At 41.3% G+C, this 18,646-nt stretch overlaps 1 protein-coding gene and 1 pseudogene across 1 annotated transcript in view; both read right to left on the reverse strand.

Annotated features, from left to right (window-relative positions):
- Positions 1-1,428: 1,428 nt before the first annotated feature.
- MTM1 (myotubularin 1) overlaps positions 1,429-18,646 on the reverse strand; it is a gene marked incomplete in the record, with an annotated part of 77,138 nt that continues 59,920 nt past the window's right edge. The window contains 3 exon segments of the mRNA XM_077486788.1: positions 1,429-6,656; positions 15,729-15,905; positions 15,998-16,111. Of these exon segments, the coding sequence (XP_077342914.1) occupies positions 6,498-6,656; positions 15,729-15,905; positions 15,998-16,111 (450 nt within the window).
- On the reverse strand, positions 12,731-12,846 carry LOC143989363 (5S ribosomal RNA; annotated as a pseudogene).

Consider the following 18,646-nt stretch of genomic DNA (forward strand, 5'->3'; position numbering starts at 1 on the left):
TGCATACATATAATGAGTTTTATTTGTAGGTAGCGCCAATTACCCCGGTTACCATATTCTATTTTTTGGAGGAAACACCTATTGGAGTTTTTCTTTGTGGGTGGCAGCAACCTAATATAATTAGTATTTGGCCGTAGCCACTGCTATTGCTATCCTTTTCTACTTCCCACCGTTGTTGAGCGCGGTTTTTCCTTAACTTTATACTTAGCTGTTAAAGACACGGCGGCCAGCTTCACAGCCCCCTCCTTAGTAACTAGCTATATACAGTGTGTTTAATAAGGGGGGAGGGGGGGGGGGGTAAGCCTTAATCTAGGCTTACCTGTAGGTCAAAGTGTGTTGTAAGGGTTTACACGACCACTTTAAAATCGTATGTCAGTGGATTGGATGTAAGTGGATCGTCTGCTAAAATCCATTTTTCATCCATTTTTTTTTTTTAAGGATGAAAAAAAAAATTTGTGTTTTCTTCCGTCATAAAAGCTTAGCGGAGACTGATGTTAGCGGATGATCATCCTCTATCCCATAGAGATACATGTATGCCCGTTTTTCATCCATCAACAGATGGATGAAAAATGGACATACAGAACGGTCGTGTGAAAGGGGTCCTAATGGAATATTTCACAGACTAGAAGTTAAAGGGGTGGGCCGGCAAAAAAAAAAAAAAAAAAAAATATGAAAAAGTCAACAGCTACAAACACTGTAGCTGCTGACTTTTAATAAGCACTTACCTTTATAGGGTGCTCGCAATGTCGGCCGCCCGAGGCCGACCCTTCCCTCGGCTCTCGGGTCCGGCGCCACCATTCAAAGTAAGGGAAACAGGCAGTGGAGCGGCTTCACTGCCCGTTTCCTACTGCGCATGTCGCGCAGCGCTTTGTGAATGGGGCACGCTGTGTTGTGGGACACACAGTTCCAACAAGACACCGCGCCCCATTCCCCAGAAGACAACACGAGGAGGAGAAGACAGAAGATCACCGCAGAATAGGAAGAGGCAGATTAGGACAATCTACCTAGCAACAGCCATTTCTGGTAAGTGAAAAAAAAATGTTTGCAACCTTTTTATGCATTTTTTTTCTTTTTTTAGGGTGGACCTCCCCTTTAATTGTTAGGATTTACATACACTTTAAAAATGATTGGCTGTTTACAAAATGGCCAGCCATTACAGCAAGCTAGTCAGTTTGCAAAAGCATATGTTTCATACACAAAGCTATTTTATAGCTTGTCAAATTTGAAAATATGCAGGGACATAACCCGTGGAGGTAAGAACAGCAGGGGGTTAGTTCACCTTTTCATTTTTATTCATTTTTTTTTCCTGGAAGAGGTGAACTAACCCTTTAACGAATTCCCGGTGAAATCATAACCTGCATGCTTAGATCTGCAAAATGAAGACATAGTCATCTTCAAAATGCAAAGAATACACTATAAGGCAGTAAATGAAGAGGATTTATGCAGAATAAGTTTAATTAGCAGATTTGACTATTTTAATCAGGGTGGACAAAATATCATCCAAACAGAAAGGGAAACAAGATAATGAATACATATATTAACATGTGCAAATGTCATCTAAATACATACAGTTGTTTTTAGGTTTAAAAATACATTAAGCAATGAATGATATCCAATTTTGTTACTGCATTTATATCTAGTATTGTATGTACAAAATCGTATTAGGATTATCTTTTATACTACCCATTTTTTGTATAGGTATTATATAACTCTCTAAACCTTTACAATAATTTACAATCTAAAACATAAAAATTCCTGAAACATCCCTTCAAATACTGTAATAAAATGAAGAGTTTACAAGGGGAGACATACCTGAAAAATCTAATAAAAATGTAGCAAACATCTAAAAATGTGAATAGCATGATATTTAGTGCTCAGACACACTGTTAACACAATATGCATAATGTCAATTGGCTAAGTCAGGGATAGTTGTAAACAGTATGGCTTCCTGGTCAAACTCCTGAAAAGGGAAAAAGGGCAGAGTAATCAGATCATTCTGACACTTACAACAGGCTGGGAAACTGGCAAAAAAAACAAAAACAAAAAAAAACCCCATAAAGCCAGTCCTTGTGTATCTCTGACTCTAATCGTCGTATGAGCAAGCAGTACACAGAGCTGCAGAGGAGCATGATCTGTGTCCATTATTTTCTTTATTGTCTATTAAGGGGCACACAAATTAAGGAATTATTAAACAGTTGGGATGTCCAAAAAGCAGTCCAACTGAGGGGTGGATAACAGCCACTGAGAGGTTCAACAGATGCAGAGATCATGGCAGAATAATACGGTCAAGCAATATTAGAAAACAAAAAGGCTAGCGAAAATATTGACCTCAGAAGAGCTGAATAAAAGGCATCCAACCTCCTAGGACACTAGCAAAAAGCCATGGCTTTTATAGGGGCTGGCCAACTTTATTCCAAAAGAAACAAAAATGCAAAGAACTTTACTTCCCTGTCAATGTGATGCATCCCATGTGCTGCTGGCTTCTGCTTTAGTTGAAATTTTCCTGCTCCACCCCCCCCCCCCCCCTATTCTATGAGTGAAAATGATTTATGAATGGAGGAGGTGGACCTTTTATTCATCTGCCCATGCTTTCCTCCATTTATAGAATTATTTTTCATTCATACAAGATAGAATATAGCTTCTTTGAATGAAGGAGAGAAGATGGAAAGCATGGGCATAGTCAGCACTATGATGAGTAGGGAGGGACATGTACAGGAATAACCCCTTGTGCTGGATTTTCTTCAACTAAATTTAGGCTTTAATATTTTTCGGTTTGCCAGTTTCCCAACCTCCTGTTGGCGGCAGTACAATTGACTATTTAAGAAAGAAAAATGAATGGCCGGTGGCGACAGGCTTTTGTTTGCATCACAGCTGCTTCCCTCTTTATAGAAGTCTATTGGAATGCAAAAGCAGCTTGAGGCAGCTTAATTCAGCATAGAAGTCAAATGCACCAATCACTTAATTCTGAATGATCTCAGAGTCTGATGACAAATGCAAGTAAAGTGCAACTCTAAAACATTCTGCATTGTGCATGCCCATCAATGCAAGCCCTACATTCAACTGAAGGTGAGGTCTCTGATCTTCTCTCTAAGCCCTTGTACACACGGTCGGAGAATCCGTCGGAATGTGTCCTATCGGACCGTATCGTCAGATAATCCGACTGTGTGTGGTATGCATCGGACTGATTCCGTCGGACCCAATTTTCCAACATGTTGGAAATATTTCCCGACCAACTGGGCCGATCGGACATACTCTGATCATGTGTAGAGAATTTTGATCGGACCAAGTGTCACGCATGCTCAGATCAAATTCCTACATCAAAGCTATTGGCTACTAGCCTGAATGTAGTCCCATCGTAATGAAATTACGTCATCGCGTTCTGAAAGATGAGATTTTTTTCGCCAACTTTGTCCGACCGTGTGTATGCAACAGTTTCGGACAAGATCCGACGGACAAAATCCGACAGGCAAAATCCTACGGATTTGGTTGTGGAAATCTCCGACCGTGTGTACAGGGGCATAGAGCTACGGCCCCTGAAGAATCTTCTGCATCCAGCACACACTTCTGGGTGCATTGAATGCCTTGCGGGGGCAAACCTTGAATATAGAGGGGAACCAGGCATCAAACAGTCTCAAAGGATTCCGCAGTGGCTAGAGCTCTGTAACAGAACAAAGAGCTCTGCTGATAAGGTAAGTATTACATTTTCTTTATTGCAGGACATTTTTTTAAAGGTTCTTCACAGAGCTTTTAAGCTGCTGTAGACCAAATCTGCCAAGGGGCAATTGCAATATCTATGGGCACCTTCACATGTGAGCAGAAACCTACATACTGATGGGAGCAGCTCAGCAGCTGATCAGCTGGGTTGGATTTTCCTGACCAGTCACCATTGTTGTCTCATACAATATCACATTTTTCTCTAATAGCAGCCTGGTGAACAGAGAATCCTGGTATTGACAGGCATCAATGGGAAGGTTGACCAGTAAGCACCAGGGCCTAAATACGCATGGTAGAGGAGAATATTGGATGTCAGAAAGGTTGGTTCCTAACATGTAGATGATACCTGTGTGTACACAATTTTTACCTGTCTCCAGGATGTATTCTTTTTGGACATGTATCTTTCCTTTCCAGACTAAATGCTCAACAACTGGGTATTCTTTAGTATAACACAAATTGTTTTATGGGACAATTAAGAAAGTCTTTACTAGCCTCTCGTCTGCCTATTAAGTGGCTTTGAAAGATTACCATCTTGTAGTAAATATAAAACCATCTACAAAACTGTAAACCATAATCCTAAATTGTGAATTTCCTCTAATCGCACTATTTTAACAGAAAAACTAGATGGTACTACTGGGTTTGGGATTCTCACAAGTATTTAATTCAGGTGCACTTTCTTTGTGATATCAATGCGTGCTATAACCCATTATGACGTGCCATCACTCCACACACCTCCCAATGCAAAAAATTAAAAAAAATATTGGACAGGTCAAATTTAAACAAACACACTGCGAAACAGTGCAAGGATGTGAATACTACAAATTTGTGATATTAGAAATACGTGTGCATTTGTTATAGTGCATAGCAGCGGTACAGTATGAACGTGACCTTAAAAAGTACCTCAATAGTCCCATTTTCGGTTTGTCTCCTTGATAAGGATGTTAATTTCCAATGTAAATAATTGCACAACTACCAAACTTCTTGCTTTCATTGGGACAAGGAAAAATTTCAAAGCCACAATGAGGTAGGGTTAGTATAAAAGTCTGGTCATAAAGATACAGTAAGTGTGGATGAACAAACTAGATTGAAGGCTGAAAATAGGCTGTCCCGAAGTTCTACAGGGAAGAAGAATGACTTTGTTTAAAATGAACTATTGGGGTTATGTGTAGAAAACATACATTTATAAAAAGGCATGGAGCAGCTTGACAGCTCGAGTAAACCAGAAGCCAAAGCAGCATATTTTATCTACACTAGGATTTCATGCAAACCATAAAAAAAAAATCTCTAAGTGATGTCCAAAGGAACATACAAGAAAATTATCACAAATGTTCAGTTTTCAGCATAGGTCTAAGAGAATCAATAGGAAAGGCTTACTTCTTTAGAAGTGGCATGAAGAGCTATATGTGACATTGAATGTACCGCCAAGTGTTGTCTTATGAAAGAGTCTCTCGGGGGCCAACATTCAGCAATTCCAGATGACTTACTTGGTACTTAATTCACTATAGGTTAAAAAAACTCCCTGTCCTATTAACGTAAAAACATTTATTTTGCAGGACAAGTTCATATACCATACTTGGATGCCCACAGAAATAAGTAAATTACATTACACACTTTTTTTTCTGTGCGAGCTTCAAAGAAAAAAGTTGCAGTAACAATAGTGTACAGATAGAGGTTCCTAGCTTGAATAAGAATATTTAATGGAACATTACAACCAAGGTATAGAATTAGCAACATTTTTGTATAATATCAAGTTAACAGGCAAATTAAAACTCCCACTATCAAGCTAAGGTGCACTTACTGTTTCCTATTGTCGGTGTGACTTACAGCAGTACCTCTAACATCTATAGTAGGTCTAACATGCAAAATGCACTGGCACTTTGTTATCCTGAACCTATGCAAGTAAGATACTGTAATGCAACAGATTCCTGTTACAAATCCAAAAAACCTGAAACATCCCCAAGTACTGCATCCATACATGGCATGCATATGCATATTGTGTCATTTCCACATTTTGGAACCAAAGCTATGGGTCTAAGGGTGCTCTTTAACATAGACAAATGAAGCATTTGAAAACTCTGCACTTCAGATGTTAAATTAAATTCATTTTACCAGCGATCTGAAGTTCACCTTTGGTAGCAGTAAACCTGAAACTCTTCTCGATCTCCAACGCTTAAAAAATGGAAGATGATTTCCATAAGAGCCAAGTGCCAAATCTACCAGAGCTACATTTGAAAACTATATGCCCTCTATTTTAACTTTTTGCACTCTTATAAAAAAAATTGTACTGTATCTTAGCTTACAGTAGAGAGCATTAATACTGAGAGGTACAGCAAAGCTTTACAAAAGATGTTGGCTTGCCCTGTGTGGCCTGCACAAGGAATATGTGACTCTGGTACACACTACAAAGGAAGACGAGGGCTGTTGAAGACAAAGAGGAGGAAAAAACATGAATGCAAAAAGAAAATTCAAAAACAAAGTCTTTTGGGATAAATACCAAACCTTATAAAAAAAACAAGCTGCATTTTTTTTTCTCGTTATTAAAATATATTTAGATGACCAACCTGATCTGGTTAACAGCTATCCCAAGTACTGTCTTACATATTGTATAACAAGCTCTGTATACCAGTGCAACATATAAAAAGAGGACTATTTCAAGATCTTAAAAAAGGCACATTTTGTTCAACCGCGAAGACTCCAACTTCCTTCAAATAAGGCATCATTCAAAATGGCCTTCTGAAAAATAGCACAGCCGGTATCTATACTTCATACAAAGTTTGTTTTGTTCAAAATGGAGTTTGCATTATTCGTGACGGTGAAGGTGGCGAGGTGGAGGAATTGTTCATTTTTGGTGAATTGGAGATTTGCAGTTCTTCAAGTTTCCTGACATAATCGTCACGTATTGCTAGCAGCTCCATGTAGCGTTGTTCTACAGGGTTTGGCTGCTGTTGATTTAGAGACAAAAACAGGAAGAAATTAATCAAGCTAAAAGGAAAAACAAAATGCCTCATATTTTCATTTTTCACATACTGTGCATTTAACATCTCTGAATCTATTAAACTCCCCAGTGCCTGAACCTACCATTTCAGCTTTCTCTAGGTTATTGACAACTCAACAACCATGTTCCTGTTTGTTGCCATCACAGATGTTTACATTTAAAAAGAACTTGTCATAAGAATAATAGAGGTGGTCATTGCTGAATTCCCTTTTTGAAAGTGCTGGTCATGCTGACCTGACTTAAATACTTTTGAGTCACAGACCCAAAACACGTATGTAAATAATAGGATTGTTATAAAAGCTTACCTGTAAAAACCTTTTCTTTTGAAGTACATCACGGGACACAAAGCCATAGTAATTACTATGTGGGTTATAGTCCACCTTCAGGGGCTGACACTGGCACACCCTAAACAGGAAGTTGCCTCCCTATATAACCCCTCCCATACCGGGAGCATATCAATTTTGTAGCAAGGCAATACAGGTGTATACTAGAAAGAGGGGTGGGACCTGTGTCCCGTGATGTACTTCAAAAGAAAAAGATTTTACAGGTAAAGCTGTTATAAAAATCCTATTTTCTCTAATCGTAATGTACATCACGGAACACAGAGCCATAGTGATTACTATGTGGGATGTCCCAGAGCAATGCCAACTGAGGGGAGGGAGACACAACAAAAGTAGAGCACCATGAAATCAGAGGACTCATGCAACATCCTCATGTCTTTTTACATCCACCTGATAGAATCTGGTAAAAGTATGGACTGAAGACCAAGTTGCGGCCTTGCAGATTTGAGCCATGGAGGCTTGGTGTTGCACTGCCCACGAAGCATTAACAGCCCTAGAGGAGTGCGTTTTGATTTGAGAGGGTAGAAAGTACTTCTTTAACCACTTTCAGACCGGACCATTTTGCTGGTAAATGACCAGAGGTCTTTTTACACTTTGGCACTGCGCTGCTTTAACTGGTAATTGCGCGGTCATGCAATGTTGTACCCAAACAAAATTTGCGTCCTTTTCTTCCCACAAATAGAGCTTTCTTTTGATGGTATTTGATTGCCTCTGCGATTTTTATTTTTTGCGATATAAACGTAAAAAGACCGCAAATTTTGAAAAAAAATGATATTTTCTACTTTTTGTTATTAGAAAAATCCAATAAACTCAATTTTAGTCATACATTTAGGCCAAAATGTATTCAGCCACATGTCTTTGGTAAAAAAAAAGTCAATAATTGTATATTTATTGGTTTGCGCAAAAGTTGTCACATCTACAAACTAAGGTACGTTTTCTGGAATTTACGCAGCTTTTAGTTTACGACTGCCTATCTCATTTCTTGAGGTGCTAAAATGGCAGGGCAGTACAAAACCCCCCCAAATGACCCCATTTTGGAAAGTAGACCCCCTAAGGAAATTGATAAGAGGCATGTTGAGCCCATTGAATATTTTATTTTTTTGCCTCAAGCGATTGAATAATGACAAAAAAAAAAATTTTTTTTTTTTTTTACACAAAGTTGTCACTAAATGATATATTGCTCACACATGCTATGGGCGTATGTGAAATGACACCCCAAAATAAATTCTGCTGCTTCTCCTGAGTATGGGGATACCACATATGTGGGACTTTTTGGGAGCCTAGCCGCGTACGGGGCCCCGAAAACCAAGCACCGCCTTCAGGCTTTCTAAGGGCGTAAATTTTTGAGTTCACTTCTCACTACCTATTACAGTTTTGAAGGCCATAAAATGCCAAGATGGCACAAAACCCCCACAAATGACCCCATTTTAGAAAGTAGACACCCCAAGCTATTTGCTGAGAGGCATGTTGAGTTCATGGAATATTTTATATTTTGCCACAAGTTGCGGGAAAATTACAAACTTTTTTTTTTTTTTTTTTTTTTTAACAAAGTTGTCACTAAATGATATATTGCTCATGCATGCCATGGGCATATGTGAAATGACACCCCAAAATAAATTCTGCTGCTTCTCCTGAGTACGGGGATACCACATATGTGGGACTTTTTGGGAGCCTAGCCGCGTACGGGGCCCCGAAAACCAAGCACCGCCTTCAGGCTTTCTAAGGGCGTAATTTTTTGATTTCACTCCTCACTACCTATTACAGTTTTGAAGGCCATAAAATGCCAAGATGGCACAAAACCCCCACAAATGACCCCATTTTAGAAAGTAGACACCCCAAGCTATTTGCTGAGAGGCATGTTGAGTCCATGGAATATTTTATATTTTGCCACAAGTTGCGGGAAAATTACAAACTTTTTTTTTTTTTTTTTTTTTCACAAAGTTGTCACTAAATGATATATTGCTCACGCATGCCATGGGCATATGTGAAATGACACCCCAAAATAAATTCTGCTGCTTCTCCTGAGTATGGGGATACCACATATGTGGGACTTTTTGGGAGCCTAGCCGCGTACGGGGCCCCGAAAACCAAGCACCGCCTTCAGGCTTTCTAAGGGCGTTACAGTTTTGAAGGCCATAAAATGCCAAGATGGCACAAACCCCCCCCAAATGACCCCATTTTGGAAAGTAGACACCCCTAAATTTAGGGGTACACTAGTGAGACTAGGTAATAAATGGCGGGTGCCCTGAAACTATAAAAAAATAACTAACCAACCAGCGTCACCTGTAACAGTTATATGGTGATCACTGGTGAAAGGGTTAACTAGGGGGCAATCAGGGGGCTTTATGCGGTAGTATATGGGGGTCCCTGGCGCTATAAAAAGCTGCAGCGAACCTAAATACCTACCTGCCTAACTAGCGTCACCTGTGACACTAATACAGCGATCAGAAAAACGATCGCTTATTAGGCTGGGTTCACACTGGAGCGATGCGGGAACGCCACGAATGCGCGGCGGGTTCCCGCATCGCATGCCTCCCGGCGGCAGTTCACACTGCCCTATGCGAACTGCTGGGAGTGTCAGTGAAATGTTACTGACACCCCCAGATCAGTTCGCATATCGCAGTGCGATCTGCAAACTCGGATCGCATGGTGTGAACACCCATGCGATCCGATTCTGCTGCGGGCCAAAAAAAGGGTCCCGTGCGAATTTGCGGCGGGTGCGGCGGGTGCGGCGAATGGCTGAACTCGAATCGCACAGAGATCGGATGTGATTTGCACTGCAGTGCGGTGCGAATCACATCCGTTCTCATAAACCGCTGCAATGTGAACCCAGCCTTAGTGACACTGGCGACGGGGGGTGATCACGGGGTTAAACCTTTATTGGGGGGGTTAGGGGGGTACCTTAGAACTAAAGGGGGCTAACCCTAACTGCCCTAACAGTTATTAGTCACAAATGACACCCGCCGGGTGATCAGGGGGTTAAACCTTTATTAGGTAATAAATGGCGGGTGCCCTGAAACTATAAAAAAATAACTAACCAACCAGCGTCACCTGTAACAGTTATATGGTGATCACTGGTGAAAGGGTTAACTAGGGGGCAATCAGGGGGCTTTATGCGGTAGTATATGGGGGTCCCTGGCGCTATAAAAAGCTGCGGCGAACCTAAATACCTACCTGCCTAACTAGCGTCACCTGTGACACTAATACGGCGATCAGAAAAATGATCGCTTATTAGGCTGGGTTCACACTGGAGCGATGCGGAAACGCTGCGAATCCGCGGCGGGTTCCCGCATCGCATGCCTCCCGGCGGCAGTTCACACTGCCCTATGCGAACTGCTGGGAGTGTCAGTGAAATGTTACTGACACCCCCAGATCAGTTCGCATATCGCAGTGCGATCTGCAAACTCGGATCGCATGGTGTGAACACCCATGCGATCCGATTCTGCTGCGGGCCAAAAAAAGGGTCCCGTGCGAATTTGCGGCGGGTGCGGCGGGTGTGGCGGGTGCGGCGAATGGCTGAACTCGAATCGCACAGAGATCGGATGTGATTTGCACTGCAGTGCGGTGCGAATCACATTCGTTCTCATAAACCGCTGCAATGTGAACCCAGCCTTAGTGACACTGGCGACGGGGGGTGATCACGGGGTTAAACCTTTATTGGGGGGGTTAGGGGGGTACATTAGAACTAAAGGGGGCTAACTCTAACTGCCCTAACAGTTATTACAGTCACAAATGACACCAATGCAAAAAAAAAAAAAAAAAAAAAAAAAAAATGACATTGGTGTCACTGTGACTGGGGGGCAGGGGTAATTGGGGGGGTGATCGGGGGGTAAAGGGGGGGTGTGAGTGTGCCTGGCATGTTCTACTGTGTGTGTGAGTGTTGGTGCAACTTACTGATCCGCTCTCCTCCGTGTCGGAACGAAAAATACCGACACGGAGGAGAGAATACATCACTTCCTCTCCTGTGTTTACATTACAGGAGAGGAAGTGATGTCACCGGGGATTTCTATTCGTCGGGAGCGATCGCGAGGGGGTGGCCATGAATGAATGGCCGTCCCCTCGTCCGGGATCGCTCCCGTACGAATACCGACCGCCGCAGGCACCGGGCGGGGGCCCGATCGGGCCCCCGACCCGCGGGAGGCAAGGGACGTACATGTATGTCCTTATGCCTGCCCGTGCCATTGTACCGACGTACATCGGCGTGCGGCGGTCGGCAACTGGTTAAACCATAAGCTAGAACGATTACTTGTCGAGTCCATTTAGAATAGTATATTATATTTCCTTGCTGCCTGTCCTCTTTTAGGACCTTCAGGCAATCTGAACAAAACAGTTTTCCAAATCTGAGCAGTCGTCTTTAAGTAGACTGCTCTCACGACATCAAAGAGAATGTAGTGATTTTTCTTCCATAGAACAGGGTTCTGGAAAAAATGAAGACAGAACAATATCTTGGTTTAGATAAAAACCTGATACTACCTTTGGTAAAATGTTAGGATGAGGACGCAATACTACTTTACCCTTGTGAATAATAATAATAATATGGCACTTTACCAGAAAGAGCAACCAATACAGATACCCTTCTTGCAGCAGATATGGTTACCAGAAAAAATTGTTTACTTGTCAAAAAAGGATCAAGGGAATATGTCAGTATCAGTCCAAAAAAAGGCTGTTTTGTAATGCCGCCAAAACTAAATTTCAAGTCCCAAGGGTTCAGAGGTGACCTAACCGGGGATTAAGCCATGTTACCCGCTGAATAAAGTTATGAACCAAAGAAAGCGAAGCAAGTGGTCTTTGAAATAATACAGATAAGGCCGAGACCTGTCCTTAGAAGCACTCAAGGCCAGCTTTAATTTCTCACCCCATCTGCAGAAAGTCAAGGATTCTCCCTTTGACCTATTTCCTGGGGTGCAACCCCTGGTTTCACACAAGGAGACATATGCTTCCCAGACTCCATAATATATAATTATAGAGGCCGGCTCCATTGCTCCACTCCCTACTGTCATCTTTACGATCTCTGCATACAAAGATTTCCTGGGCCCTGCTGGAGGCCACAAGAATCCCTGACTTCCCTTCCTACTTGGTCCTGCAAAGAAGTAGTGGATGCAGGCAGAATAGGAGGGAGTGCATAAATCAGAGAACCGATTCCACAGGAATAGCAAGGCATCTGTTCTGCATGCTAGTAGATCCTTTGTTTTTGACACAAAGTTGTCAATTTCTTTGTTGAACCTGGACGTAAACAGATCTATGTCTGGGATCCCCCAACTTTGACATATTGACAGGAAGATATCGGGGTGAAGGAACCATTCTCCTGGGAGCAACTGCTGGCGACTCAAGTAGTCCGCCTGCCAATTTTCTATTCCTAGAATGAAGACCACTGGTAGGCAAAGTACATAGTTTTCTGCCCAAGATAGACTATGATTCACCTTTCTCTGGGCCTCGCAATTTATTGTGCCCCCTTGGTGATTAATATAGGCCATTTCTGTGGCATCCTGAGGAATCCTGGCAGAACAATACCGTAAACTGAATGTTCAGGTCCTCAGAACCAAGTGCTCTGCCTGAATTTCTAGAATGACAACGGGCAAGGCCATTTCTTATCTGGGCCACTTCCATGGTAACGGAAGAAAGGATTTTCCCCTTTGCAGATTTTTGGGAATTAACCATAAACGAAGGCTCCGGTGTACCCAGCCTACAGCACCTGGTATTTCCAGGTGGTCCATCCGGGTACTAACCAGGCCCAACCCAGCTTAGCCTCCAAGATCAGACAAGATTGGGTGCTTTCAGGGTGATGTGGCCGTAGGCTTTGGAGTCAGACACATTGGGAATCTAGAGCTTGAACCCTTTGTTCCAAGCTGATAAGATATGGTTTTGCAGCAGTCTTGAATGAAACAGAGCATAAGGAACGGCCTCAAATAAAGCCACCATCTTTCCCAACAACCTCCTGCAATGTTGAATAGAAGAATTCATCTTACTTCGACCACCTAAATCAGTTCCTTTATGGCGCTGATCTTTGCCTGGAGCAAGAATACCCATTTTCTGTGTGTACCTATGATTAGACCCAAGTATTTTAGCCTTTTCATGGATTTAGAGAAAATTTCTCCTAGGTTGAGAATCCGACCTAGATATTCCAGGTAGTTGAATGTGGTGACCATACTTTGGTCTAAGCAGGCTACCATCTGGACTATCAAGAACCGATCGTCCAGGTAAACCATAATTGTTAAACCTTAGGCTCTTAATCTGGCTATAAGAGGGGCCAGAACCTTTGTAAACACTCATGGTGCAGTAGCTAGACCAGAAAGCAGAGCTACACACTGAAAATTAAGATTTTCCACCTTGAAAAGTAGATTTTACTAGTGAGCAAGGAAATAGGCATATGGAGGTATGCATCTTTGATGTCAATTGACGCCAGAAGTTCTCCTCCTTGTAGGATGGAGATAACTGATTGGATTGACTCCATGCAAAACAAGTGGTTATATTCAGGAATTTAATTTAAATTTTTAAATTTAAAGGGGCACCTGGATGACGCAATTTTGTTGCGAAACAAACACGACACGCCAACGTTACCTCGTATTCTGAGTCCAGGAAGGACGGCTTTGTCCGTGTGTGTCCGGCCCGCGCAACGGACTTAAGGCTCAGAAATTCCAATCACATTGTAAGTGTTATTTTATATTTTTGGATTTTAACAATAAAAGGTTTTACACTATTGGAGCTTTATCTCTCTTCCATGGTGCATATTTTGAACCTTCCAAACGTATGAGGGGTATTCTGTGAAAATGTATCCAGCCTTTTATACCTGAAAACTGTGATTCAAATGATTAACAAAGGATTCCTTTGGAGTGAGGAACGATCACATACCTAAATGCTCATTGTGACCCTCTGTGGTGGGGGGTCATGAATTTCTGGTAAGAAGCGAATTCAGACATTTGGTGGTGGATTGAACACTGTTCATCTATGGAGGATTTTGTTTAATTGGTCACAGCAGGAATTTTTCTCTGTGTATTTATTTTTTCAGAGACTCTTGTGTTTCACGGGGGGTTTTATTTATTTATTACATTCATTTAAATACATTGTTTGTATCACTCTTCACTGAAGTGGTTTACTGCCCACCTAAGGGTAGGACAGAAAGTATTTACATTATTTATGTATTTTGGTATTTGTTTCATTGATTAAGGATATAATAGAATTATATGCATTGTTACACTATTTATTTCCACATAGTAGGCTTTTGCCTTATTATATAGTGCACTTTAGCGCAGCTTATTTATTTTTTCTGTTTTATTTCTGTAATTATGTGATACAGTTAAGCCGCAGCTGAACCCAGGTCTTTGGGATTATTTCTTATATTTTATCATTTACCTTAGTACAGTTTTTTATTTTTTTCACTCCCTAGGACACCCTCAACCCCTTGATCGCCCCCTAGTGTTTAACCCCTTCCCTGCCAGTGTCATTTACACAGTAGTCAGTGCATTTTTATAGCACTGATCGCTGTATAAATGATATTGGTCCCAAAATAGTGTCAAAAGTGTCCGATGCTTCTGTCATAATGTTGCAGTTACGATAAAAATCGCAGATCGCTGCCATTACTATTAAAAAATAATAATAAAAATACCATAAAACTATCCCCTATTTTGAAGACGCTATAACTTTTGCACAAACCAATATAGGCTTATTGCAATTTATTTTATTTTTTTTACCAAAAATATGTAGAAGAATACATATTGGCCTAAACTGAGAAAAGAATTTTTTTTATATATATATATATTTTTAGGGATATTTATTATAGCAAAAGGTTTTTTTTATTTTTTTCAAAATTTACGCTTTTTTTGTTCATATCGCAAAAAATAGAAACCGCAGAGGTGATCAAACACCACCAAATAGAAAGCTCTATTGGGGGGGGGGGGGAAGGATGTCGATTTTGTTTGGGTGCAATGTCACACAACCACGCAATTGTCAGTTAAAGCGACGCAGTGTCGAATTGCAAAAAGTGCTCTGGTCAGGAAGGGGGTAAAATCTTCCCGGGGCTGAAGCGGTTAAAGAAAAATTATTGTTAAAAAAAAGAAAAAAAAAAAAGAATAAAGGGGGGAAAAATTACTTTTTTTTTCTTTTACATACTGTCACCAGTGTCCCTGATCACTGCCACACCAGTTATATGATGATGTGATGCTGTACTGCACTGCATGTAGAAAAGAAGAAATATGGGAATAACAAAATATTGTAACCAAAAATTACAACTTCAAAAAACTCAACATGCCTCTTGCTAAATACATTGGACTGTCTACTTTCAAAAAAAGGGGTAATTTGGGGGATATTTGTACTGTCCTGGCTTCAAGAAATGAGATAGGCAGTCCGTAATCAGGATTGATCAATTTTTAGATATATACCATAGTTTTTAGACTCTAACTTTCCTACAGACTAAATAATAAACACCGATTTGGGTTATCTTTATAAAAGAAATGTAGCAGATTAAATTTTTATCTAAATTTACGAAGAAAGTTTATTTAGTTGCAAAATTTTAGAACTTTTTTTTTTTCCATTGCAGCCTTTATTTGCAAGTGTCCAATCACCAGAAGGTAGCTGCATATAACCCAGTAATTATGATTAAAGAGCATGTGTCCCATACTGTACTGTATCTAACCATTACCATAATCCTATATTTTTTTAAATCCATTTTATTTCCATTGTACCTGTTGTCTTATCCTTGTGTTCCACCTGATGTAGTAATTGACCCAGAGCTCCAGGTGGCGCATACTGGCCACAGGATACAGCACTCGATTCAACTCCTTTGTGTAGAATGGGTTGATATACTTTGATTTCTCACTGTTTACCCAAGACCAAAGAGATTGCGTTTTTTCTCTTAGTTTCTGAAATAAGACATGATATTTTAAAAATCAAGCAACAAAGATAAGCAATTGGTGAACACAGCCGTTAGATGTATACAAATAAGTCAGTTTACCTCTTTTTCCCGAACAGACTCACAGTTATACAAGAATGAGCCGAATCTGCAACTGTATAGATGATCCAGGATTGTAATCAAAAATTGTTCATTGAACTCAAAGGCTGTTGGAAACTGGAGGAAGAAAAAAAAGTTTTTACCTCTGGGCTTAACGACACCCTAAGGAAATACTATTTTTATTTTATTTTTTTTAAAAGCAAGCCATAAAAATCCCATTACTGAAACACTTCATGTGAAGTCCGGTGTGAAACAGACCTCCAGGTGTCGATCTCCTGGATCATCCTAATCTCTCCCTTGTTCCTCCTACTGAACTCCATGTATCCTTTCTGTTATTGGTTGGAGATCAGAAAATGTTCAGAAGACCCAGGAGACCGACACTCTCAAAGTGTTTCCCAGTGGACTGGCATGAGGCCATCTTAGGATTGAAGTGGCTTTTGGCTGTGTGAACAATAAGAATTTATACTGTCTTTTTAAGGTACAGTGATAGAGTCCCTTTATGGGAAAAATGCAAGAAAAAAAACGTTGTCATCCATTTCTGAGCTGTGTCTGGAAATTATAGTTGCCTGGCTGTCATCCTATGTATTTCTCTTCCAAAATTTCCTTAGTCCTTACTCATATGAGCTTCCACTTGTAAAAGAGAAGAGTACTTATCTTTTGGCTAGATTTTAGCATTTTTGTTGATACCTTTAAAAGAAAACCTCAGTTCCAATATGGAGTTATTAAAGGGTGTGCTGACCATCACCTTTAAGCAGCAGGTAGCATGATTTACCGTATATACTCGAGTATAGGTCGATCCGAATATAAGCCGAGGCCCCTCATTTACCACAAAAAACTGGGAAAACTTATTGACTCGTGTATAAGCCGAGGGTGAGACATGCAGCAGCTACTGTTACATCCCTGTGTCCCGTCCATCCCTGTGTCCATGCCTGTGTCCCGTCCATGCCTGTGTCCCGTCCATGCCTGTGTCCCGTCCATGCCTGTGTCCCGTCCATGCCTGTGTCCCGTCCATGCCTGTGTCCATCGCAGCCTACCTGTCTCTTTGCCTTCTGCAGCCTCTGTGTGCCATGCCGCGCCGCACCTCTCCTCCTCGTCTGACAGACGGCGGCCATTCCACTGTTCAAAAGCCGCGCCTCTCTGTCTGTGATAGGCGGAACACTCAATTTCCCAGCAGTCAGTGTTCCGCCTATCACGGACATCCTCTCATCCTCGTCCGTAGTATGAGAATGAGCGGATGTCCGTGATAGGCGGAACACTGACTGCTGGGAAATTGAGTGTTCCGCCTATCACAGACAGGGAGGCGCGGCTTTTGAATAGTGGAATGGTCGCCGATCTGCGTGACTCGAGTATAAGCCGAGGGGGGCACATTCAGCCTAAAAAAAGGGGCTGAAAATCTCGGCTTATACTCGAGTATATACGGTAATCCCTGGCCTTTAGTAAATTGAAGGCTTGTCGATCTGGGTGGATGTCATAGGACAGTGATGGCGAACCTTGGCACCCCAGATGTTTTGGAACTACATTTCCCATGATACTCTGGCACTCTGCAGTGTAGTGGAGCATCATGGGAAATGTAGTTCCAAAACATCTGGGGTGCCAAGGTCCGCCATCACTGTCATAGGACGTCCTGCCAGATCAGGCCACGCAGCGGTGCGATCTGTCACCAGCTATGTCCACCAGCTGACAGTCAGTACATCAGGAATTTTCAGAAATATACCTTTGTTTTTGGACTCACTTTCCTACAGACCAAGTAATATACATTGATTTTGGTTATTTCACCAAAGAAATGTAGCAGAATACATTTTGGCCTAAATTCATGAAGAAAGATAATTTTCATAAAATTTTAACCGAAACAAAGAAAAACATTGTTTTGTTTTTTCAAATTTTTCAGTCTTTTTAAAATTATTTGGCAAAAAATAAAAAACTCAGTGGTAATTACATACCACCAAACTAAAGCTCTATTTGTGTGAACAAAATTTATTTTGGGTACAGTGTTGCAAGACTGACATAATTGTCATTCAAAGTGTAACCGCAATGAAAACTAAAAATTGGCCTGGGCAGGAAGGGGGCAAAAGTGCCCAGTATTGAACTTTAATGTAGTGCTGAAGCCTTCTAGCAGCTTGTTTCAAGTGACAGCACTCCCATTATGCTTTGAATTTAATATACCCAAACAGGAGGTAAATTGTGCTACAACAAAGCAGCCTGAATCTTTATTCCGAGTCCAGCATTTGCGTCCACAGACACGAATTCCAGACTCGGCCCCACCCCCCCACCCCCCACTATCAATCTATCCAATTAAGAGCCGGGGCCCTATGGAGAGAGGGACAGCACGTCCCCGCCAAAGAGATGAAGGATAAGATGCATTAAGGTGAAAAAAACACGAGGGTTTACAACCCCTTTAAAAGCACTGCTATTTGCTGTATTAGGTTTCCACACACACACATACTGGACAACGACAAGAACTGTACAGCAAGTTCCCCAGATTACAGCACGGATACAAGACACATACTATCACTGAAAGAAATCATACTAGGAGTTTACTTTTCATCCTTTAGGAAATTCCCTAGGAGGACAGGGCCCTGTGGTGACCATGGACAAAAAGGGGTTGATTTACTAAAACTGGAGAATGTAAAATCGGGTACAGATGTGCATGAC

This window comes from Lithobates pipiens, unplaced genomic scaffold, assembly GCF_037356315.1.
Source record: "Lithobates pipiens isolate NorthernLeopardFrog02 unplaced genomic scaffold, aLitPip1_a1.2 Scaffold_1, whole genome shotgun sequence".
Classification (NCBI taxonomy): Eukaryota; Metazoa; Chordata; class Amphibia; order Anura; family Ranidae; genus Lithobates; species Lithobates pipiens.